The sequence below is a fragment of the Manis pentadactyla genome, chromosome 4, assembly GCF_030020395.1.
Source record: "Manis pentadactyla isolate mManPen7 chromosome 4, mManPen7.hap1, whole genome shotgun sequence".
In the NCBI taxonomy this organism is placed as follows: Eukaryota; Metazoa; Chordata; class Mammalia; order Pholidota; family Manidae; genus Manis; species Manis pentadactyla.
In genome coordinates, this window is record NC_080022.1 from 83,756,895 (window position 1) to 83,783,721 (window position 26,827).

At 37.1% G+C, this 26,827-nt stretch overlaps 1 protein-coding gene across 5 annotated transcripts in view; it reads right to left on the reverse strand.

Moving 5' to 3' along the window:
* The window catches only part of DPYD (dihydropyrimidine dehydrogenase), an 879,000-nt gene that overhangs the window by 128,019 nt on the left and 724,154 nt on the right, over positions 1-26,827 (reverse strand). For all 5 annotated transcript variants that reach the window (XM_057500453.1, XM_036883856.2, XM_036883855.2 and 2 more), the window contains one exon: positions 15,292-15,471. In XM_057500453.1, the coding sequence (XP_057356436.1) occupies positions 15,292-15,471 (180 nt within the window). The remainder of the gene's footprint in view (positions 1-15,291; positions 15,472-26,827) is intronic.

Consider the following 26,827-nt stretch of genomic DNA (forward strand, 5'->3'; position numbering starts at 1 on the left):
GTCCACTTTCCTAGATCAGGCAGGCTGTCGGTGCTCCTCACTCAGGAAAGTGGAAAGCCATAATCTGCAGCATCTTGTCCTGTATCCATGTCCATGCAGGCATTGCCAGTTGATTACACGTCTCTACTGGGCTTGGCCTCAAGCCAAATCCTCCTGTATGTAGTGCTCCCAGAAACCACTGCCAACCACTGCCAAGCCCCATGAACTGAACCCAGTCACCCAAGATGGGACAGAAGCAAACCATATTGGGAAGGCTTAGAGGGGCACAAACGCTTCTGGTTATGAGTATTTCAAAAGCGCCTTTTCTACAAAATGAGAGACTCTCACCAGCCCCTCCCCTAATGATTCATATTAAATCCTGATATTGTTCCTCTGATTTGACAACAGCAGTAGGTCTTGTCATTCTACCTACCTCGGGACCAAATGCCAGACCACTCATGCCAGTTTACTGCCCAGACAAAAATTAACAAGTTTGTCTCCATTTTTATCTGGAAAGCAAACGCTTCTGAATTGTTTAGACAATTTTTTTTTGTGTGTGTGTGTGTGAAAGACAGTGCTTCACAGCACAAAGATGCTAGCTTTTGATCAGATCAAACAAAATTAAGCTAGTAAGATCATGTTGCCAATTGAAGGCCAAGAGAAAGTATATAAGGTGTAAGTATCAGCTGGAGAATTTACACAAAAGATAGAAGAAATTAACTCATAAAGTATTGTTCCAATGTTTTCTTTACCCTAATATTATCTAAATATTTTGGATATGGATAGATTACATATCTAAATTATGCAACATATCTATATCTACATCTACATCTATCCATCTATCATCTATCTATCTAATCTATCATCTTTCATCTTTCACCTATCTATGTTAGAATTAATTATAATGGCCATGTGTTGAATGTCTACTTTGAGCAAAAGAAAAAAAAGGAAAAGGAAAGTGATCATAAATGGGAGTTAGCAGCAAGAGCTTACATGCAGGTCTCTCACTGTGGATTTTTCATTGTAAAAGTCCATATACTTGCTGATAATACTAAATTATTCCAGGTTGCATTTATAAAGTATTATATATATTTATTCTGGTCACAAGTTCTTTGTGAGATGAGTAGTATGGATATTTTCTCCATTCTGTGACTTCAACTTTCATTTCCTTAACTTGTGTCTTTTCATGAGCAGAAGTTAATTTTGTCACGTATATGTAACTTAACAAGTATGGTTAGTGCTTTTCATACCTTAAAAAATTTTTCTTTATCCTATGGTCATGAAGATATTTACTTATTTTCCCTTTAAAAAATTTTATAATTTTTGAGAAGGAACCTGGGGAGATAGATCTAACCAGTCTTCCTGAAAAAGAATTCGAAACAAAAGTCATAACCATGCTGATGGACTTGCAGAGAAATATGCAAGAACTAAGGAAGGAGAATACAGAAATAAAACAAGCTCTGGAAGGACTTCAAAACAGAATGGACAAGATGCGAGAGACCATTAATGGACTAGAAAACAGAACAGGAACGCAGAGAAGCTGATGCAGAGAGAGATAAAAGGATCTCCAGGAATGAAAGAATTCTAAGAGAGCTGAGTGACCAATCGAAATGGAACAATATCTGCATTATAGAGGTACCAGAAGAAGAGAGAGAAAAAGGGATAGAAAGTGTCTTTGAAGAAATAATTGCTGAAAACTTCCCAAACGAGGGGAAGAAATGGCATCTCAGACCACAGAGGTACACAGAACTCCCATGACAAGGGATCCACGGAGGGCAACACCAAGACACAAAATAATTAAAATGGCAAAGATCAAAGACAAGGACAAAGTATTAAAGGCAGCCAGAGAGAAAAAAAAGGTTACCTACAAAGGAAAACCCATCAGGCTATCATCAGACTTCTCAACAGAAACCCCACAGGCCAGAAGAGAATGGCATGATATACTTAATTAATGCAATGAAACAGAAGGGCCTCGAACCAAGATTACTGTATCCAGCACGATTATCATTTAAATATGAAGGAGGGATTAAACAATTCCCAGACAAACAAAAGTTGAGGGAATTTGCCTCCCACAAACCACCTCTACAGGGCATCCTACAGGGACTGCTCTAGATGGGAGTGCTCCTAAAAAGAGCACAGAAAAAAACACCCAACATATGAAGAAGGGAGGAGGAGGAATAAGAAGGGAGAGAAATAAAGAATCATCAGACCATGTTTATAATAGCTCAACAAGCGAGTTAAGTTAGACAGTAAGACAGAAAAGAAGCTAACCCTGAACCTTTGGTAACCACAAACTTAAAGCCTGCAATGGCAATAAGTACATACCTTTCAATAATCACCCGAAATGTAAATGGACTGAATGCACCAATCAAAAGACACAGAGTAATAGAATGGATAAAAAAGCAAGATCCATCCATATGCTGCTTACAAGAGACTCACCTCAAACCCAAAGACATGCACAGACTTAAAGTCAAGGGATGGAAAAAGATATTTCATGCAAACAACAAAGAGAAGAAAGCAGGTGTTGCAATTCTGGTATCAGACAAAACAGACTTCAAAATAAAGAAAGTAACAAAAGACAAAGAAGGACATTACATAATGATAAAGGGCTCAGTCCACCAAGAGGATATAACCATTATAAATATATATGCACCCAATACAGGAGCACCAACATACCTGAAACAAATACTAACAGAACTAAAGGAGGAAATAGAATGCAATGCATTCATTCTAGGAGACTTCAACACACCACTCACTCCAAAGGACAGATCCACAAGACAGAAAATAAGTAAGGACACAGAGGCACAGAACAACACACTAGAACAGATGGACCTAATAGACATCCACAGAACACTACATCCAAAAGCAACAGGATACACATTCTTCTCAAGTGCACATGGAACATTTTCCAGAACAGACCACATACTAGGCCACAAAAAGAGCCTCAGTAAATTCAAAAAGATTGAAATCCTACCAACCAACTTTTCAGACCACAAAGGGATAAAACTAGAAATAAACTGTACAAAGAAAGCAAAAAGGCTCACAAACAAACGGAGGCTTAACAACACACTACTAAATAATCAATGGATCAATGACCAAATCAAAATGGAGATCCAGCAATATATGGAAACAAATGAAAACAACAACACTAAGCCCCAACTACTGTGAGACACAGCAAAAGCAGTCGTAAGAGGAAAGTATATAGCAATCCAGGCATATTTAAAGAAGGAAGAACAATCCCAAATGAATGGTCTAATGTCACAATTATCGAAATTGGAAAAAGAAGAACAAATGAGGCCTAAGGTCAGCAGAAGGAGGGACATAATAAAGATCAGAGAAGAAATAAACAAAATTGAGAAGAATAAAACAACAGCAAAAATCCATGAAACCAAGAGCTGGTTCTTCGAGAAAATAAACAAAATAGATAAGCCTCTAGCCAGACTTATTAAGAGGAAAAGAGAGTCAACACAAATCAACAGTATCAGAAACGAGAAAGGAAAAATCACGACGGACCCCAAAGAAATACAAAGAATTATTAGAGAATACTATGAAAACCTATATGCTAACAAGCTGGGAAACCTAGGAGAAATGGACAACTTCCTAGAAAAATACAACCTTCCAAGACTGACCCAGAAAGAAACAGAAAATCTAAACAGACCAATTACCAGCAACGAAATTGAAGCGGTAATCAAAAAACTACCAAAGAACAAAACCCCTGGGCCAGATGGATTCACCTTGGAATTTTATCAGACATACAGGGAAGACATAAGACCCATTCTCCTTAATGTTTTCCAAAAAATAGAAGAGGAGGGAATACTCCCAAACTCATTCTATGAAGCTAACATCACCCTAATTCCAAAACCAGACAAAGACCCCACCAAAAAAGAAAACTACAGACCAATATCCCTGATAAATGTAGATGCAAAAATACTCAACAAAATATTAGCAAACCAAATTCAAAAATACAGCAAAAGGATCGTGCACCATGACCAAGTGGAATTCATCCCAGGGATGCAAGGATGGTACAACATTCGAAAGTCCATCAACATCATCCACCACATCAACAAAAAGAAAGACAAACCCACATGATCATCTCTATAGATGCTGAAAAAGCATTTGACAAAGTTCAACATCCATACATGATAAAAACTCTCAGCAAAATGGGAATAGAGGGCAAGTACCTCAACATAATAAAGGCCATTTATGAAAAACCCACAGCCAACATTATATTGAACAGCGAGAAGCTGAAAGCTTTTCCTCTGAGATTGGGAACTAGACAGGGATGCCCACTCTCCTCACGGTTATTTAACGTAGTACTGGTGGTCCTAGCCATGGCAATCAGACAAAACAAAAAAATACAAGGAATCCAGATTGGTAAAGAAGTTAAACTGTCACTATTTGCAGATGGCATGATACTGTACATAAAAAACCCTAAAGACTCCACTCCAAAACTACTAGAACTGATATCGGAATACAGCAAAGTTGCAGGATACAAAATCAACACACAGAAATCTGTGGCTTTCCTATACACTAACAATGAACCAACAGAAAGTGAAATCAGGAAAACAACTCCATTCACAATTGCATTAAAAAAAATTAAATACCTAGGAATAAACCTAACCAAAGAAGTGAAAGACTTATACTCTGAAAACTACAAGTCACTCTTAAGAGAAATTAAAGGGGACACTAACAGATGGAAACTCATCCCATGCTCGTGGCTAGGAAGAATTAATATCGTCAAAATGGCCATCCTGCCCAAAGCAATCCCTATGAAACTACCAGCAGCATTCTTCAAAGAACTGGAACAAATAATTCAAAAATTCATATAGAAACACCAAAGACCCCGAATAGCCAAAGCAATCCTGAGAAAGAAGAATAAAGTAGGGGGGATCTCACTCCCCAACTTCAAGCTCTACTATAAAGCCATAGTAATCAAGACAATTTGGAACTGGCACAAGAACAGAGCCACAGACCTATGGAACAGACTAGAGAATCCAGACATTAACCCAGACATATATGGTCAATTAATATTTGATAAAGGAGCCATGGACATACAATGGTGAAATGACAGTCTCTTCAACAGATGGCGCTGGCAAAACTGGACAGCTACATGTAGGAGAATGAAACTGGACCATTGTCTAACCCCATATACAAAAGTAAACTCAAAATGGATCAAAGACCTGAATGTAAGTCATGAAACCATTAAACTCCTGGAAAAAAACATAGGCAAAAACCTCTTAGACATAAACATGAGTGACTTCTTATTGAATATATCTCCCCAGGCAAGGAAAACAACAGCAAAAATGAACAAGTGGGACTATATTAAGCTGAAAAGCTCTGTACAGCAAAAGACACCATCAATAGAACAAAAAGGAACCCTACAGTATGGGAGAATATATTTGAAATGACAGATCCGATAAAGGCTTGATGTCCAGAATATATAAAGAGCTCACACGCTTGAACAAACAAAAAACAAATAACCCAATTAAAAAATGGGCAGAGGAACTGAACAGACAGTTATCCAAAAAAGAAATACAGATGGCCAACAGACACATGAAAAGATGCTCCACATCGCTAATTATCAGAGAAATGCAAATTAAAACTACAATGAGGTATCACCTCACACCAGTAAGGATGGCTGCCATCCAAAAGACAAACAACAACAATGTTGGCGAGGTTGTGGAGAAAGGGGAACCCTCCTACGCTGCTGGTGGGAATGTAAATTAGTTCAACCATTGTGGAAAGCAGTATGGAGGTACATCAAAATGCTCAAAACAGACATACCATTTGACCCAGGAATTGCACTCCTAGGAATTTACCCTAAGAATGCAGCAATCAAGTATGAGAAAGACCAGTGTACCCCTATGTTTATTGCAGCACTATTTACAATAGCCAAGAATTGGAAGCAACCTAAATGTCCATCGATAGATGAATGGAAAAAGAAGATGTGGTACATATACACAGTGGAATACTACTCAGCCATAGGAAAAGGGCAAATCCTACCATTTGCAGCAACATGGATGGAGCTGGAGGGTATTATGCTCAGTGAAATAAGCCAAGTGGAGAAAGAGAAATACCAAATGATTTCACTCATCTGTGGAGTATAAGAACAAAGGAAAAACTGAAGGAACAAAACAGCAGCAGAATCACAGAACTCAAGAATGGACTAACAGGAACCAAAGGGAAAGGGACTGGGGAGGATGGGTGGGTAGGGAGAGATAAGGGGGGGAAGAAGAAGGTGGGTATTAAGATTAGCAAGCATGGGGGAGGAGAAAGGGGAGGGCTGTACAACACAGAGAAGACAAGTAGTGATTCTACAACATTTTGCTATGCTGATGGACAGTGACTGTAAAGGGGTTTATAGGGGGGACCTGGTATAGGGGAGAGCCTAGTAAACATAATATTCATCATGTAAGTGTAGATTAATGATAACAAAAAAAAAAAATCAGTTCCTGTGTGGTGACCTCCAATGAGTTCTACACAATGGTACAAAGGGCATATAAAAGTGTAGGCAAAGGGTCTGTTTGTGTTTATACAGAGGATCAAAGCCTAATTTGGCTACCCTGAAAATGAACTAAGATACAATATGAAAAGAACTTCCAACATCAGCACTCTCTGGAAGACTCATACCAGAAGATGATCATCAAAAAACCCCAACAAAGATCCACGTGCTGCTACAGCTGTAGATGCACTCATCCCACCGGTTCCTGGACTTGCCATGGGAATGAAGAAGGAGATATCTAAGCTGGCCTGTGCATACAGTAAAACAACAAATTTCACTGGATCTATACTGTTGGAACTCAACCAAGAATTAGGAGAAGTGCAAATTGTAGCGCTACAAAATCTTACAACTACAGACTATCTACTGTTAAAAGAACATATGGGATGTGAACAGTCCCCAGGAATGGGTTGTTTTAATTTGTCTGATTTCTCTCAGACTGTTCAAGTTCAGTTGGACAATATCCACTATATCATAGGTAAGTTTTCACAAATGCCTAAGATGCCTAACTGGTTTTCTTGGTTTCACTGGAGATGACTGGTAATTATAGGTCTGCTTTGGTTATGTAACTATACTCCTATTATGTTAATGTGTGTGCGCAATTTAATTCGTAGTTTAAAACCTATACATGCTGAAGTTACTCTACAAGAAGATATGTCAAAGAAATAATCAATCTTCCCAAGTTTTCTTCCGCCTGCTACTTCTATAGCTTTTCTTCTTCCTTCCTAATTACAAACCTTATATCAAATTTACCGAGTATCATAATTCTTCCAAGTGGTAAAGATACCTCAAGACAAATGCTGGGCATAGAAGCCACAGGGCATAAATATGCAAAGAAGTAAAAAGCTAACCTTTTCAAACAATAAGGCTTCTCTCTCACTTACCAACTTTACATTTCCCTGTATGGCCCCGGAAGATGACTGGTTAGCCAGAGTTGGGTAAGATTCCTTAAGGGAGGAACAACCTAAGACAGGCACAGTCGCAGGGGGGCCATCAGGTGAGAAAATGGGGATCAACAGAGGTGAGGCTGAGAACCTCCCCCCCCCGTTCTGAGAGAAATCTTCTGCATATGTGGATGTTTTATTGCCCTTGTCTAGCTTGGATTAACACATAGTCTACAAGCACACACCTGATCATCTACACTTGCTCTCTTACAACACTAAACTATGTTTTCTACCTTTATCTTGTATCTACCTACCACTTCAGCATTTTATTAAAAATAATAATAATAAAGAGAGAAATGTGGTATCCACATATAAATCAAGTATAAAAATCAAATGAGTATTTATATTTGAACTGATTGTTTATAGTTCATAATGCATGATCAAAACCGAAAGTTTCTGTGATGACTGCCCTTGTACTGTTCACCATGTAACTTATTCACTATGTAAGAATTTGTTCTCCAGGTAAGAACTTGTTCATTATGCTTCAGAAGATTGGAGACTGATGAGAATTAGGCTTGGTGTGGATTAATGATTGTGCATTGAGCATTGACTCCCCTAAACAGAATTTTATTGTTGTTAACCATTTGATCAATAAATATGAGAGATACCCTCACAAAAAAATATATATATACACACTTCCAATTGTAAAATAAATAATTAATCGGGATGTAATGTATAGCATAAGGAATATAGTCAAAATATTGTAACAACTTTGTATGGTGATAGCTGGTAGCTAGAATTATCATGTATATAAATGTTGAATCACTGTGTTGTACACCTGAAACTAATGTAATACTGTGTGTCAACTACCCTTCAATAAAAAATAATTATCTACAAAAAAAAAATTTTATAATTTTGCCTTTCACTTTTATATCAATGCTATATTTAAAATAACTTTTTTGTCCTGTGTGAGGAAAGTATGAGGTTCATTTTTAAAATAAATACATAAATAAATAAACCGTTAATTGCAACACTATTTATGGAAAGTATTTTCCTTTCTCCTTTGAATTGTTCTGGAACCTTTGTAAAAAATCAATTGAGTGTATATGTCTGGGTCTATTTCTGGACTTTCTATCTGTTCCATTGATCTACTTTCTATCCTGACACCAAAACACACTTGCTTGATTACTGTAGATTTATAGAAAATCGTGAAAACAGATAGCTCAAATCCTCTAACTTCGCTCTTTTTTCAAGATTGTTTCAGCTATTCTAGCTCCTTTGAATTCAAGTGTAAATTTTAGAATCAGGTTATCAACTAGTATAAAAAATGTGTGTTGGGAGTTAGACTATGATCATGGCATTTCCATAGAACAATCTGGAGAGAAATGACACCTTAACATTTCTCTCCATTGATTTCTCTTCGATAATTTTTTTTCATCAATCCTTTGTAATTTTCAGTGTGTGGGCACTGCATATATTTTAATTTGTTCCAAAGTCCTTTACTGTTTTTAAATATTACTGTAAATGGCTCCCTAAATTTTAATTTTCTGATTGTTAATTGTTCCTTTTGCTCATATTGAAATACAGTTAACTTTTGTATATTGTGTTTGCTTTGTGAAACTTTGATAAGCTCACTCGACTAGTGTTTTTGTAGGTTTCTTTAGCGTTTTCTTTGTATACGATATTGCCATCTGCAAATAAAGACAGCTTTAGTTCTTTGTTTCCAATCTGGATGCATTTATTTCTTTTTATATCATTTTTACACTAGTTAAGACCACCAGAACAATATTGGATAGAAGTAATGAGAGTGGATGTTCATTCTTGGTTCTTGATCTTAAACAGTTTACTTTTTCACTATTAAATACGATGTGAGCTGTAGAAGTTTTGTACATGCCCTTTATCAGATTGAGGAAGGTACTAGACTGCTTAGGGTTTTTATCATGAGTGGATGCTGGATTTGGTCAAATGTTTTTTCTGCCTCTAAGGACTTATACCCAGAATATAAAAAGAACTAATACTCAATAAATTTTTAAATGGTCAAAATATGTGAATAGACATTGTACAGAAAAAGATATATGGATGGCTAATAAAGACATGAAGAAGGGTTTAACTTAGTTTTCAAGGAAATAAAAATTTAAATCACAAGATACCAATGTGCATATAATAGAATAGTTAAAAATTTTTGAAGACTGAGAACACCCAATGATGGCTGGAATGTGGAACCCAAACACCCACCCACAGAGAGTAGGAGTGTAAAATTGTATAACCACCTGAAAATCTATTTGTAAGTTTCTTATAAAGCTTAAACATTACCTTTTGACCCGCTCCTAGATATTATACAAGAGAGTGAAAATATGTGCTCTCAAAAGCAGTTATGCCTCAATACTTTATTTCAGATATTTTTAACATTGGAAAAGTGAAAATAGCTCAGCTGTCATTTGGAATGAATGATCATAATCAAATTGTGGTATATTTATACAATTGAATATTATTTACCATACAAATCAATTAGTTTATTAATATCCACACCAGTATGGATGAATCTCCAAACCACTGTGCTGAGTAAAAGTTACTGCACACACAAAAAATACATTCTGTGGAATTCTAATTATATGATGCTAAAGAATATGAACAAACTAATCTGTAGGGATAAAAACTAGATTGTTTGCTTCTGGTGGTGGGGAGGCAGAAGAGGTAATGAATGACAGGGAAAATGCAGAAGGGACTGTTCTGAAGTGTCGGCAATGTTCTCTATCTTCACAGGAGTGAGGATTTCATGAGTGTATGCATTTGTCACAATTTATCACATGGTTCAATTAAGACATGTGCGTTTTTGCTTTATGTAAATTATAGCTCAATTTGGAAAAATTAAAAACATGGGGAAATAAATAGCAATGAAGACATAAAACGTTGCTGCACTCTTCTGAGACCATTATTATTAGGCCTTTTGTAAGGGTCATACTAGTGACATGATAAATTCCTTGGACACGTCTTTGTTTTCTGTGTTGGACATGCCAGAAACAAATAGATAGCTAGACGTCCACATATAAAATACTATAACCTGATAGCAGTAGTTTTATGAAATCATATTACTTTTAGCTTTAAAACAGCATAAGAATGACGCATCTGGTCCTATGAATGCCCCAATTTTGGTTTCTATTGCCACAACAAAGCCTTATTTTAGAAACTGCTAGACAAACACCATGACAATTAAAAAATATATATATAGTAATGAAGGCTTTTTAATGAGCACAGACTATGTTTACTGATTAATATCATTGATATGTATCATCAACTTTTAATATCTACTGAAAAGTAATTTGACACATATATTGTTTTCTTCTAAAATGACTGCTATTCTTGAAAGGGCCTGGTTGGAATTTTAATTATAAATTGGCTTTTTCTCCTTCTAAATAAGGAAACCACAGACAGTTTGTGAAGCTTAATTCTATAAACACATAGCATTGTGCTGGATGCTTGAAAATGCAAGTATAAAGAAGACACGATCTCTGTTTTCCAGATGCTCATAATGAGCTCGGTGGTGGACAAGAAGACATGTAACCAGAAAATAATGTAACATCTGCACTAGTTACAGGAGCAAAGAGCTGTAGGAGAGCAGTGAAAGGAGGGACTTGTTTTTTCTGGAGAGGGGGAGGAGAACGGGCACAAACAACTTCACAGAGGAAGTGACCGCTGTGATAGATCTTAACATAAATGAGTGACTGGTCAACATACTCATTTCGCAGTTCTAGCTACCATGCCACTGCTCCTGCATGGTCAATGTCCCGTCGGGCACTGGCACAGAAGCGTGAGAGCTAGGCCCTCAGGAAGCTTATGCTCTACGTACATTTTGCCAAGCCAAGAAGGAAGAAAGGTTGCTCACCTGCCTACTTCACTCTTTCCACTCTGGCTTCTTTCCATTTCATTGTACTAACTGAGATTCATACACAAAAAGGACTTTGTATTCAAAATTACCTTTTCATTTTACATTCTTTTCATTTCTGATGTAATGGCAAGAGGAACGGCTTGGTAAGTCAAATGACTCCTCATTTCTAATGCTACCACTTAGCTGTTTTCTCATGACATTCATTTGCTTCTTTAAACAGCATTTATTAAGCCCTTATTGTACATCAGTGGGTATCCAAGCAATTGGGACACCAAGGTGAGTAAGGGAGTGACCTTACAGTCTAGCAGAGGAAACAGACATATGAATGTTAAAATGCTGTATGATGCCTGTCGCAACTAAGGCAGAAGGAAAGAAGGATAAATTAATTTTGGTGTAGTGGTCAGAGAATAACTCATAGAAGGAGATGCTTGAGAATTTTTCATTGGTGAACTGGGAAGATATTCCATATGTAGGGAAAATAATGTGAAAAGCATGCAGACCCTGATCAGACCCTGATCAGTCAGTAGTTCTGGCCTGTGTTCTTTCCCTTTCAGTGGCTCTTGCTTAGAATCCTGCTCTCATCCCAAGCACAAAAAGTGAAGTCATTTCCTTCCATGCTTACTGATCGCAAGATTTTCTGTTCCAATATTGGAGCATCCAATTTCTCTTACATTTCTAAAGCAAATGATCTCGACATAATTCTTACTGGCCATATGTAAAAATGCCAAATGTTAATATTTTAATTTCTAATATCACAAAAAAAATATACTTTGCTTCCAACTGTTGTTGTTAAAGAGGGATTATGGATTTGTATTATCACTGTATTCATTTTAAAGTTTTAGAAACAGATTTAGAGGGATTAATTAATTTGTCCAAGTTGCCTATCTAGTAAGTAATGAAGAATGATGTAAAGTTAACAGTCTGAACTCTGAACTCTGCTCGCAACCACTGCCCTACATGCAGCAAGCACTCCCTTCACTTTAATTGAGTTGCCTTGGTTCTTGTTGGAGAGGAGGGAAAACTAAGTTAACCGAGTATAAAACAACTGAATGTTTTGCTACTGAGACTCTTTCTAAGGAGACTGTGAGTGGTTTCTGTATCCTTATCCTCACCAATTTCCTCCTTGTCAGCTATCTTCCTGAGCTCTGGATGTCTTGACTTTGATTACAAAATATCCTCACAATTCTTTTTGTTTACAGTCTTTGACCCAACTGCTGTACTAATTCCTTGCCCCTGTTGCCTCATCAGGTTTTTTCAGCTACTGGCCATTCAGAACCCTGTGTGCTGCTTCTCTGGATTTCATCTCTTGACTCTTTCTATTTCATTTCTCTTCTACCTCATAATCATTTACTGCCAGGTTTCTCCTTCAAGAGGAACTTGTGTTATGCTCACTCTAACTTCTCAATGTCTGACCATATCCTATTGCTACTGTCTTTTTCATTCCTTGTGGCAGTGTGGCTCCTTAGATCCTTCCATTAGTATTGCAACATTTAAATGGATCTTCCTGGATCCACCTCTGACCAATTGAATCAGGATGTCTGGGAGTGGGGCCTGGGAATCTGCATTTTTCACAGACATGCCACATGGTTTTTAAGCACTAGCATTTCAAGATCAATACCTCTCCAAGGTGGTAAAGCTGGCGACTGCCCTTCCTATGGGATTTGCTCCCACACTTGCAGGTACAGATTTACACAACTGGCACTGTAAGACCAGAGCGAACTATAAATGCCTGACTTCTTGCCTTTCCAAAACCACCTGAAGCAACGTTTGCTTGGGAAGTTTAATTAATAAGTGAGGCATGCATAGGGAGAGTATATTAACTATACTAATTACTTGAAAGATAACATAACTAATTTGGCCAAATCTTTGTTTCCATGGCTAAAGTCTCATTTTCTCTCCATCTTCAAACACTGTGTTGTAATTGGTTTCTTCTAAATTTCTTCTCTAATTTATTTTAGCCTGACCTCTGAGTGAAAGATTAAGTAGATTAACAATTGTACTTCCTAATGTCTAAAGGAGCCATCTATTTCTAGTGGGTGTTTTAGAAATGAGTCTACATCTTCTCTTGTTTTCCCTATAACATGAAAACACTGTGAGGAACAGCATCCTCTCCTTTAGCTAATGAGAGTATCATATGAGTTGTTTTCAAACACACACACACACACACACACACACACTCCAGCAACGCTAGGAAGGAACGGTTAGGAGGCCACCTGTACCTCTGATCCAGAGCACTTTGACTCACTATTAGAGATATTAACCTGAAGGGGATAGTCACCTATTGTTTTAATCATGTCAGCCCACACCAGAGACTCCTGAAGCATAGATCTATTATCAGACCATCTGCTTGTTCCTGAACTTACAACTGAGAAATGAATCACTAATACACTCACATGGGCAAAATCCTTTCTTTTTTTAAACAAATGATAATGCTGAAAATTACACATATAATTCTGATAAAGGTTGGGCTTATCAAAATAAAGTCAGAATCTAGATTCAAACTATCAGAAAATCAATTTCCACTTATGTCACTGACACAAGTGTCTTCATGATTATCCATCTTTGAACATATAAATTTTGAAATGAATGTGGAAGTCCTTTCAAGACAAAACGGCGCCGTGCAATGTAATTACTTACATTTCAGTTCTGGTGGTTACGCTCAGATTTGAGACAATACTTTTATAGAAAGGCATAAACTATCAAAACTATCATGTCCGAAACAATTTATTTGAGATATTTACATTGCATGAGTGTAAAGTTGCTTATTAATTTTTTTTAGTCATAAAAACCTTAGGACACTGATGGTCATTGATAAATGCAAGGACACTCTCTGAATACTGCAGAGTCAGTTTGTGATAATATGATTAGTTACATTAATAATGCTGCTTAGGCACAGTTTTGCTAATTACAATATTATAAATATTAATGTCACCCAACCTTTCTATTTGATTGCCACTCATGGAGCCATTTGCCATGGTATTTGCCTGGAATCCACACTGCAAGATTTTATTTCTTTTTCCTTTTTGTTTTTCATAACTGAATTTGCAATCACACACATTATTCTTCAAGAAGCCATTATTTGTGGCTATCTGTTAGGAAAGGAACAGTGATATTTTCCATTAACATTAGCCAAATGTAAGTCAGTTTTATGATGTTTCTCTTTCTCTTTCTGAGTCCCTAACCCAGTCATCCAAGGCACAGCACCCAGGGTTTTTGTTTTCCATTCTTTTTCATGTGACCTGTTTCAAGTTAAGATTCATTTGAATTATTAAATGCTTCCTTAAAGAATCTTTTTATACTTGCCTCTCTTTTTTTTAAAGTTAATTATTGATGTAGTGACAAGCTGAAAAGACTAAGAATTATAATTTTTTCCTCCCCTTATTCAGGACTCAAGAAACGTCTTCTGACAATGGTTGTCTATTTAGAATAATACAAAGGAAATACAAAGGCAAAATGCTGAATGTTGTTTTAGAAAAGATCTGCTAAAATCACTGTATTATACAAAATGTAAATGTAGTGTATATTTCTCTGAAAATAGCAGTTAGTGAGAAAGTTGGGATGTAACCTTTTGAGCCCAGGTTTAACCACAGAGCAGAAGCGGTTACAAAAGATGCTGATTAGATTTTAATTTTAAAAACTTCATCATATTATTCAGGGCTCCAGTGATTTGATTGTCTTGAAAACAGAAAGGTAATGTTATAATTTCCAGAGCTTGTTAAAGAATAAAGAAATCTGCAGCCTCCCACTGGAAGAATGCCAGTCATCACCACAGTAAGCAAGAATTTGGAGGCACTTTACACTACAAACTTCAGTCTTTCTCTTTTATATGACCTTGTGTTATATTGGTTTTATAAAAATGTATCTTGCAGATGTATCATATAACTGTAATCAAGCCTCCTTCAGAAAGATTCTACTATAGAAATCACACCCAGCAGGCACTGGGTTCCTCTGTTAGTGAGATGGTAGGCAGGCAAACCAGATGTGGACCAGAAAGCCACCAAGGCAGAGTCCTCAAGGACCACCTGGCAGAGGCCAGCACATACCTTTCCTTTGAGTTCAACAATAGGAGGACTTGGTTTCCCTTTCTGGTGACTCACGGTAGCTGGACTCTGCCCATCCCAGTCCTGAAATTCCTCAATGCTTCTCAGGTAAAGCAGGGCTTTGAGGCCAGTGCAGTAGTCTTGGATCACAGTGAAATCCTGATTCTGTACAGCACTGCATACCTGGAAAAGAAGGAGCAGCCAATTGTCAAACCAAGAGCTAATTCGCCAAATGGCCTCCCCTTTCATTTATTCAACAAAATTTATTTTATGTGCTAGGCATTGTTCTAAAGAGGCCAATCAATCTTTGCCTTGGGGTGGGAGTGATGGGGAGGGAGGGCCTGCAAAGCAGCACGGAGGAAGCTTTCAGGGATGATGAATTCTGTCATAAACTTGATGCATGATAGTGTCACAGGTGTACAGGTATTTCAAAACTTACCAGGTTGTACACTTTAAATGTGTGAAGTTTACTGTATATCAGGCATACCTCAGTATCACTATTGAAAACTATATACAGACAGTTGAGACTCCAAAGAGTTAAATTTAGCACAACATAAGAAAGGACATTTTAACTCTCTTACTTTCATTCCACTGGGGTGTACTGCCTAGAAGTAGTTTTCATGTCTGGAGGTGGTCATGCTGAGGCTGGGGTCAGCTCACCAGTTATCGCCAGCATGTAGCCCTGCCTACCTCCTCAGCCTCACCTACTACTGTCCTGCTTTCTTGTCACCATGTTCCAGCCACCCAGGTCTTCCTTCTTTCCTCAAATGTGCCGCATTCTTTTTTTGTCTTCGGACCTCGTAAGATCTTGCTGCCTAGAAGGCCTTTCCCTACCACGCTTGGCTGACTGCCAGCCCTTTCTCAGTCTCGTGATAAACAATCACTTCCTTAAGGAGGCCTCCAGGATCCCAGGTAAGGCTTTCTTTTATTCATACGTTTTTGAGTATAACTACCACATCGTTGACTGACAGCTCACTCCTCAAGTAGACTGAATCTTCAGGAGGGAAGAACCCGCATTAGTCTTGGTCACCATACTATCCCCAGTGACGAGCACAAGGGTCGCCGCTTAAGTTGAGCTTAACAAACATTATGTTGAATTGATGGATAATCCAGAAGAGTTGTTTTCTTTTTAATTTGAGTGACCATATGTTAAAAGACCGTGATTAAAAAATTCTAGAGTTAAAGAAGGTTGAATCTGAGAAACTGGGATCCTTCCAATAAAAATATACTTGACAGTCTGTGTTAGAATTTTAGTTAGAGTTTGAATTTAGCGAACTTAGATAAACACTTGTAGGTTGAGCATTTCCAAAGATACCTCTTCAATTTTGACCCTACATGTAGACTCCACTCATTTTCAACCACTAGTAGGACTTCTCCCTGATGGCCCACAATCACTAAGAATTCAAAATTTACAATACAGAATTCAATACCTTTCCTCATCTACACTCCAAATCTATCCCAAGAAGAAACCATCCAAACAAAACTAAGCAAAGCAAAACTAATTTCTATCCTGCTTCCCCATGTGTTAAATTCTTAGCACGTTATCATGGTACAAGGCAATGGCAGCCAATAAAGAAAGATCATGTCATACACGAGCAAGAATGAGAAAATACTTAAAAGCAGGAAAACAAATCATGCTTTATTTCAAGGTCTCTTAAAGCCTTCAGGGTCTTTAACTAAAGAACTTGTTTTAATCCTGTGAGTAACATACTGCCTGATACCGAGCTTTTGCAACGTTGCTTGAAAGAATTCATTGAAAACACACAGGGATTTCAGAATAGGGATGGGAAGTAGATAGAAAGAAAGGGTAGAAAAAATATATTCCTACAAATTCTCAGCAAAAAGTGGTAGTGACTTCATGATGTGTATGCAGAAGAAGGCCAGCTGTGGAATTCTGGGTACACAAGCATGTAAAGGAAGTCTAAGGAAGATCATGAAGATACATTAAGCAGCAGAGATCCAAGACAGCATCAAGGAAGATGTCAGGGCTACATGAAGGCAGAGAACATCAGAGCTAAAAAGTGATCATTGGGTTTAGCAATCAGAAGGATATGGACCAACATGTGCATTTATGGGAGAGTAGCTCTGCAACAGGGCAGAAGTCATTTTATGGTGGGTTGAGGAATGAATGAAGATTGAGGAATTGAAGATATGGAGAGAGGCTGCTCATACAAGAGGTTTGGTTCCTATAAGGGAAAGAGGAGACCTAGGGGTTAGAGGTAGGAGGGTTTTGTATCTGATTTTATAAGGATGGAAATAGCTATGTTTTAGGGGTGTGTGGTCATTTGACATTTCAGAATAAGACAGAATAACTTCGGTGTATTAAATTTCTATCAAAATTGGCTGAACAGGTGGTACAATAAGAATAAAATAATGTAATATCTAACATGGTTTGAGCTCTTATTATGGACTGGGTGCTCTGTTGAAACATTTTAATGTTTTTTTATTTAGTCCTCAAAATAACTGTAGGAGGGAGGTTTAATTTTTATCCCTATTTTACAGTCGAGGTAACTGAGTCTTTGAGAAGTGAAATGACTTGTCGAGGCCATACGGTTACAGAGTGGATTCGATTGCATGATTTGTGACCATGTAGTATAATGTGAATAAGATATAGGCATAGACTGAAGAAAAACTGTTTTAATATAACTACAGTTATCTTTTCCTTCAACCACTCCATGAACCAAACACATTTTTTTTCTAGAAATGATCAAATTATCTTGAATCCAAGAATAACTACCGGTTTTGAAAAATCTATACTACTAGATGAAAATCGTCAGTGTTCTCCTGCTTTGTGTATCTTCTTACTTGTATAATATGAGTAAGAACAATAAGCAAAAACTCTTCATTTCCTATTTTATAGTGCTGTGTGTCACTGCAATGTAAGAAAGAGAATTGAATATCCACTAAATACAGATAAGGGTATTTTCTATAAGCCCGTTTTATATTACATTAAAAAAAAATCTGTTACAAGGGACAATCTGAGCATTAATTAGACCTGTTATAACTTCTTTAGAGTTTATTGTTTTTCAGAACAATTATAAAGAACATCATTATAATTTCCACCACAGGATTTTTTTTTTTTTAACTGTAAAAGTCAACTGATGCTATACTTATTCCTCTTCATTGTGAGACTCTATCTTTTTGTAGCACATGCTTATGGGTATACTTTAAGTCTTAAAATAGTTTACCATACGAACATAAAAAATCAGATTTTGAAAATCACATCATGTCATATAGTTTATGGGATGTTCATGACTATTGTAAAAACCTGCTGTTAAAAGAAATCTAGAAACTGAATGTATAAACAATAAAGTTTAATTCTAGTTATTCCTGATTTTTCTGGTAAGAAGCTACAAAAGCCACTAATTCTCTTAATCCACAAACATGGCACAATCTGTGTATGGCAGACTAAGCCAAGTGGTGGTAGAGTGTTCAAAAAGAGGACTTGTATTTTAACTACGGAAAAACATGCTGGGTCTCTTCCTCTTTCCCACCCTCTCCTATGCTCATTATTCTGTAGTGCCGGGTTGTATATCGTTGGGAGCTGCACTGAGTATGTGAAGGGAACACAACACCTGAAAGGGGAGGGGGGCCTGCAAGATGGCAACTGCTCACGGCCGGGATGGCGAGCTGCACTGGGAACATGGGGAGCCGCTGTACACATGTATCCTGCAGGAGACCACTTCAGATATGTTTCATCGTAAGGCAAAAGTCACACTATTTATATACCTTCCTAAAGTGAGTCATTTAATTTCTACTTTCTTATAAAATTAAATGTATTAATATCCTGGTGGAATTTCTGATCGTGAGAACTTTGCATTTTGTCACTTTCTTCAAAATTTTAATCCATATATCCATGATCTGAGGTTCTTATTAAAATGCAGGTTCTCTGTTTCTATAGGTTTGGAGTGAGGCCTATGATCCTGCATTTGTGAGAAGCTCCAGGGATGTCCTGATGTTGCCGATCCACACTTAGAACAGCAAGGTTTTTAAGCATTGGTAGATGAATCTTGGCTTAACCTGAAATGCTCTGTGCAAAGTAAACTTCTCCCAGACAAATAATTTCTTCTTGATTTTTACTATTAGATTGTAGTGACAGCTTCATGGCCTTTTAAAGAAGCACTACTTATAAGTTATGTCTGAGGAATAAGAATAATTTTCTGATTAAATAAGTAAAGAGACCCAAAATAAATCAGAATGCAGGCACACCTTTGGGCATAGAGCCCTGTGCATGGGATTTGATACTCAGAAAAAGATTTGCTCAGAAAGGTGCTTTGTTTTTACCTAACCTTTACACTCCACTGAGGGCTTTCTCTCTCTCTCAAAGGTAAACGGTTCCTTTTAAAACACCAAACATGTAGCTGCTATTCCTCAATGGGTGTATTTTATATGACATTTCTTTGTCTAACAGCTCTGATTAGGATTCTTAATAGCTGTTAGCATGTTTGCTTAGTATAATTTGTAAGTTCTTTATGGCGAAAGCTGGTTTATCTTTCTTTGCAGCAGGGCATCAGGTGCCATTATAAGGATCATTGCCACCATTAATTATTTCCATAAGCATGAGTATCCATGCCTACAGTGAGCTGTTTTTAAAAGGGGCCCTCGGATTCTCAGCAGGACAGCCCTGTAAGGGGCTGAGTAGCCGGTGGCCCCCTGTGTAGCATGATTTGAGGTGTGCCGCAAAGCTCCCGTTGCCACTGAATGGTCTCCTCCCGAGGTCTGACACAGTGCCCTGGATTTTCACTTAATGTACAGGCACATTCAGTTGAAGTCTGTCTATGCAAAAGTGACTGTGCAGATGCCTGGGAGGTGACAGAGGGTTGTGGTGGGCCATCCCTTTCTCATTATTTCTCGTTAAATGAGATGAACCACATTAATAGTAAATTACCTGTTTATGGTGAACTTACATCTTAAAAATCTTCTCTACACAGATTATTTCTCTCATTACTACATACCTACCAGTTACCACACAAACCTACCAGTTACACAGCAGAGATAGTAATAGTCTCACTTTAAAAATGGAAAGAGTTTGGACCTGAAAAACTACTTCTTAAGTCAAATGTAGTGGTTTTTACACCATGTCACATAGCATGCCCTAGGGGTTAAGAGCAGACACTTGGAAGTCAGTTAGAATTGGGCTTAAACTATGTCTTACCTATGTAAGTATGAGCAACTTTCTCCACTTAAAGATGGAGATTAAATACTTTGCACACAGAAAACTAAAAGGCAACATACCTAAGTGATTAAAGGTAGTTAGTACTCAGTAAGCTAGATTGGCACCAGAAATAGATTTTATGATGCAAATAAATAATTAGAGCAGGAATTAGCCAAGATACATAATTTTTTAATCTAATACTTTTTTTAAATCTAATGCAGTAAAAAGAAGGTCATGGACCTTATTTTTATTTGTGTTAAGTAATGATTTCAAAAAAGCTTTGGCCTTGCTGTTAGAAGACATGTCTGAGACCCAGCCCTGTCATTCGGCAGCTGTGTGACGGAGGCTAGTCATTTAGTTTCCCGAGTCCCTCTCTCCCAACTCCCAATATCTGTGGATGGCAATATCTAATTTATTGTTGTGAGGATTAAATTACATCATGTGGGTGGATGTGCTGCAGAAATTACAAAGGTCAGACAGACAAGATGGCACTAAACCTCATAGTTATTATTAAGTAATCTAGAATTTAAAGTGCCTAGGAGGTCAAAATGGAAAGTTTTGCCAGTAAAGAAAAAGCCAACTTTTTTGCAAAGTAAGAGATAATTTACTAGGAAGTTAGAAAATAGAATCCAACGTGGATTAAAAATACTAATCAAAGGTAGATCATTTGGCAAAGAAAAGTTCTGCAGAAGCAGAATACCATGGGGTTGGCACTTCTTTTGTGTATAATAGAGCAGCACATCTTTCAAATAATATTTCAAAATGTGATAAGGTTTTTAAATAGGGATCTTGAACTGTTAGACACAGCTTGGGTGAACCCGTGATCATAATTATCCCTTTCCATTTCTCATCACATAGGTGGACAAACTACACTCCAGGACTTAGAAATATGTGTCACCAGGCTATCTGCAAGTAAAATACATGTTTACAGTTTAAGTCCTAAGGAGTCCTGAAGTTTCTGTAAATTCACTAGTAAAAGGAATGATAGAGAGTAACTACATTTAGGTAAAAATGGAAATTCTTCTGCAATGCTTATCACATTTCAAAATACACTAGTAACGGTCTTATTATAACAGCTTGAAGAAGTTCAAAAGTATTCCTGTGAACACAGTTCACAGATGGAACACTGACTATGGAGGATTATCCATCCAATTCTTAAAGATTCCCCAGAAAAAAAGGATCCTGTGCTCTCCCCTTATTACCCTATTTTGCAAAAGGCTTAAACTGTTTAAACAATGTAAAACATCTGCAATATTTTCATACTGCTCTATAGTTTTCAAAGCAGGGTGTCAAAAAATCAGAAATATTTACATAATGATTTATAGTTTTCAAAGGATGCTGACAAATAAGACAAAAGGGAGCTTAGACATTTTTTCAGATGGGTTTCCTTATTTCACAGATTAGGAGCCCATTAAAGGTTACATGATCTGTGCAGGGTAACACAGTTTGCAGGGGAGGCAATGTTGGTCTGAAGCTCTCTTCACTATAGTGCTGCCTCTCAAGTGTCATCTTACTTAGTCCACACACCACTTCTGGGAGAAAGACAGAGAAGGTGCTATTAATTGTTTAGTAAGTGAGGAACCTGAAACTAAATATTGAATGTTATGCCCCAAATCTAAAGATTAGTAGGTGGTAAAGCTGAAGATTCAGGTCTTCTGACATCTGCTCCTACTTCTGTAAATTTCAAAATCTTTGATTTGAGAAGTTTTACATAATTAAATAAGCACATATTTATGATTTTTGTAGGAAGCACATTATTGTAAAATGATTTTGAATTTATTATTCAATGAATAATGGCAGAAATCCACAGATTTTTTAAACATAGGATATTACCAACTAGATGACCATTTGAAGGTTTAATACTAAAACTGGAAAATGGACTTCTGCTGTTGTTGGATGAAAATGTAATTTCAGTTCCATCTGTCCACACCCATTGATTAAAAACATCAGATATCCAAAAACACAGAATGAGTAATTCCTCATTGAATTGAGTTCTGTACAGTACTGACAACCAGACATGTAAAAACCACATTGTACTTTTGAAACTGGTGTACAACACATATGGTTAAAGTAATAATTCAGATTAACAATATCGCCTTATGAGTTTCCGGTACTACATAAACATGGTACTCCTTACTAGAATTCATGAATAAAACACCAATATTATAATTTTATAAAACCATAGGTGAAAGACAGGCCTTGGAGATACATAGCACATTGGGTCCTAGATGAGGATATATTTGTATATCCACATAAAACCACAAATCTTAGTTGTCCTATCATATTAGTTTCCATTTGTTGAAGCTGTACAACATCAAAGTCATGATGTCCCTATATATTGCATTTAGCAGTAATGTAACAGACGACGTGAAGAAATCAAAGTGAGAGTTTCTAAGTAGTTTCCTGGCAATTGAGACAGCAGGCTCTTTCATCTGCTCTGTAACTGTGGCAGTGCATTGATTTAAACTCCTTCTGAGACCTCAAATGCTTTTATATTCTTAGGTTTCTCAAGCAGCTTTTTTTTTTTTCCCAAAGTGATAAAATCCTAGCATTCAGCAGAATGCCATCATTTCCCCTCCCAAAAAGAGAGGGTTTATTTCAGCTTTACTACTAAACTGCACAGGATCACTAAGTAAAATAGCTGTCCAAATGCCATCTTATTAACAAATCTGACTTGGAGTTCAGTCTTCTATGTTCTGACCATTGCAAACTGGATTGGGGAAAATACAAACAAACAAATAGCTCCATGGATGTTGTTTTTCAAAAGTTTAGCTCAGAAAAAGCCTGATGGATAGGCAGTTTTGCTTATTCAATTTTTTCCAGTTCCTTTAATTGCTGCTCATTGATAAATCCTAGAGGTACAGGAGTCTCTTAACTTGTTTTGTTTATCATATATTTCATTGCCAATCACATTACTTATCCTCTTACCCAGCCTTCTAAATTACATCTTCTCTGACAAACTCTAAGTATATTACTACTGCCTTTTTCCCCAATCAAAGAGGAATTTTATGGAGCTTGAAAGGCTATTTTCCAATGTCCATCTGTGATCATTCTCTTTCTGAATAATTTCTTAACCCAAGTTCAGCTGAAGACAGAATTAAAAGAATAAAGTGTTTTGAGGAATTTTCTACTGGGATCCAGACCACATGTTGCCAATGCAAATAGAACCATCAGTCCTCCAAGTATTTTCTCAAAGGCAGCATAGTGAGAGGCCACCCACTTGACTATTGCTCAGAATAGCACGGTGGGACTGACCTTCTATATTGCACTTTGTCGAGGACACAACTTGACTGAAGGTGGCCTGTGCTGATTAGTCAGAGGACGGACCCTGCAGGCAACATTGCCTCTGTCCCTCCCTTGTATCTGTCATTACAAAGTCAGCTCCAACTGGCTTCAGATCTCAATAATGACCTGAAGAGAAATAATAATAAAAAAGAAGCATAGAGAGACATAGCACCTCTCTTGGCCTTTTATGAGGGACTAGAGATAAAATGGGTGAGCCACACACAACATGTAGGGCCAAAGAACATTGACTGCCATACTGCCTCTTCAAAGACACTGCTGTTGATGGCCCTGCTTCCCACAGACATAAATACAAGACTAAAAAGGCTGAGGCAAGACCTGGAGTCCACTGCACACCAGGTTCCTATAAAGCCCATTATTTTGTGAGGGACTGCGGCTGCAGTTTGAGGAAGCTTGGCCACTTTGCTTCAGAGGCAGTAGAATTTTTCGACTAAAGTAGATTCTCTCCATCCTGGGTGTTGCTTTGGTGGAGGATTAGCTCCCACAGTAATTTTCCACTACCCTGAAGTGACACAGGTGTTGGTGCAAGGGTTTGTATGCAGTGTTGCACAAGCTCAGCTCCTGCCATGGGAAAAGTGAGGCAAGAGGAGGAAGGAAACAAATATCCAAACAATAGCTGTCAGATAATAAAAATCCATACTTCTAGGCCATCTCTCTTTTTCAGTAGAGTCAATACAGCTGGGAAAACTTGGCTTACAATATCATTTACTAAAATATCCCATGGAGTTTGGATGACAGGAGAATAAGTCATGGTGTCTAGAGAGGAAAATTCTGTTGGGCAAATTAACCCATGAAAATTTTTTTCTGGAACTTGAAGATGGACAAAGGTCTGTAGTTATTGTTATCATATAATATAAAGGCCTTCAATATTCCAAGAAAAGAGGACTATTCGTCTGTCATGAAAAAAGTATTGTTAACACAAAAATAGCATCTCAAAATAACACAGTCCACCTCTTAACTCAAAGCACTCACAGCTCAGTAGCTGATTTTATGGTTTATTTATTACTGATAAAACAGATCTGGGACAGCAGGCTGTGGCTGTTCTTAGTGAATCAACAATTTTGACTGAGTTGCCAAAATACTTTGGGACACAAAAGTTAGATGAAGTTCAGCTTATTAAGAGTGAATAATCTATCTAAGAATTGAGCACTATAGAAAACCAACCAAACACACACCTACCAATGTTCACATTAACATACTGAAAACACAGTACATGACTATGGAGGGTTGGAGAAGCTAAGCAAAGCAAAGCAAAAAGGTTTGTATTTTTAAAAAGGAACTTCTTACAAAGTATTAGACACTTGTTCTTAATTCCTTTATCATATAAGCGGGAAATATGAGACTTACAAAGTTTGTGATTATGTAGAAATAAATTCTATATTAGGTTTTCCATATATATGTATATATTTTTTAATTAATGAAGACCAAAAACCTACAAATGAAACTGTTGCCCTTCAACCTCCAAGTATGGATTGCTGGAATATAGTTACAGATGAGTGAATGCAATAACTAAAGAATCAGTTTTACTAGTGCATTTCTCATAAAATGGCATGTATTTTATGATTTGTGAATATGAAAATTAACCAGAAGACCAGTAAAATTTCTAGGCTGAGGGTTTTAGGAGGATGCTTAGAGGTGACCATATAATTCACTATCCAAACAGTAACACTTGAGAGTAAACAAGGAACCTATTAATGAATATACCAACCAGAATAATCAGCATAAAGTAAAACTGTCCCAGACAAACTTACACCTACAATTCCCTTACTTATTAGAGTGTTTGTCCATTATTAGACTGGAAGGAGATTTTTACTGACCATTATGGAATGACTCCTAAAATACCCTGTCACTTTCGGTTTGCTTTTACTTTGGTCTTCCAGGCACTAATAACGGCCCCAACATTAACACTGAGTTGAAGTCAGAGGCCTTTATTGCTTAGATGGGGATTTGGAATCTTAGAGACCTGACCTGACCTGAACAACCTTAGGTTTAAAGGGTCCCCTGGGCCTCCAAGGGTCTTTGGTGAACAAAAACTCACGAAGGAAAGGAAGGGTGAAGGATTGCCCCAAATTCGAATCTTGTAAGCTGAAGAAACCACCCTTAAGGGTGAAAAAGTTTCATGTACTTTATACATACTTAACAGTTTATTTTTTTGGTAACTGTCATTTCTTTAGGCTTTACTCAAATTCCATTAGGCTCATTGTACTTGAAATTCACTTAGTAGTTATTACATTCCAAGCATTGTGCTAAGTAAGTTTACATTTAGCACTACATTTAAACTTTACAATAACACCATTAGGTAAGTATTATTATTTTCTTTAAATAGCAGATGGGCAAACAGAAGGTCAGAGATCACACTAACATCATACAGCTAATAGAGCAGAACAAGGGTTCAAATCCTGGGTCAGTCTGCCCCCAGGACTCTACCTCATAACCACTGTGAAATCTTGCTTTTCTGTTTTAACCACTACAAAGGCACCTGGATATCATGTGACAACAGGGAGATGTAGAAAAACATATAGATATCGATGTAGATATCAATGTGTAGACATACACATTATATATTTAATAAAATATATTACATTTAAATTTTACACACAGTCTATCATCTATATATATTACATATATATATATTTAATAAAATATATTACATTTAAGTTTTACACACACATAGTCTATCATCTATATATCTATCTAAAACAGAATTCTTGGGAAGATTATATCAAATAAAAAGATATGTAAGTATCTAGTGCAGTGCCCAGAATATATGTATGGTAGGTATTGTGGTTTGGATCTCACTCACCAGCTTTCAGAGACAGTTAAAGAACAGGGACTTTATCTGTTTTATTCATTACTCCACACTCAGTGATCAGCACATAGAGGTCTTTGCCTGGTATATGATATGTTCAGTGAATGAATGAATGAATGAAGCAAGAAAAAGAGAGTTACAATACCATACAATGTCAAGCACAATTTTCTTTTCAATTTCCTGTCAATGACACATTTTCTCTCCCTCTACTGAGGCGAATATATTGCAGTTCAGAATTCACACCACCCGCAATAAAGGGCTTTTATCTCAAC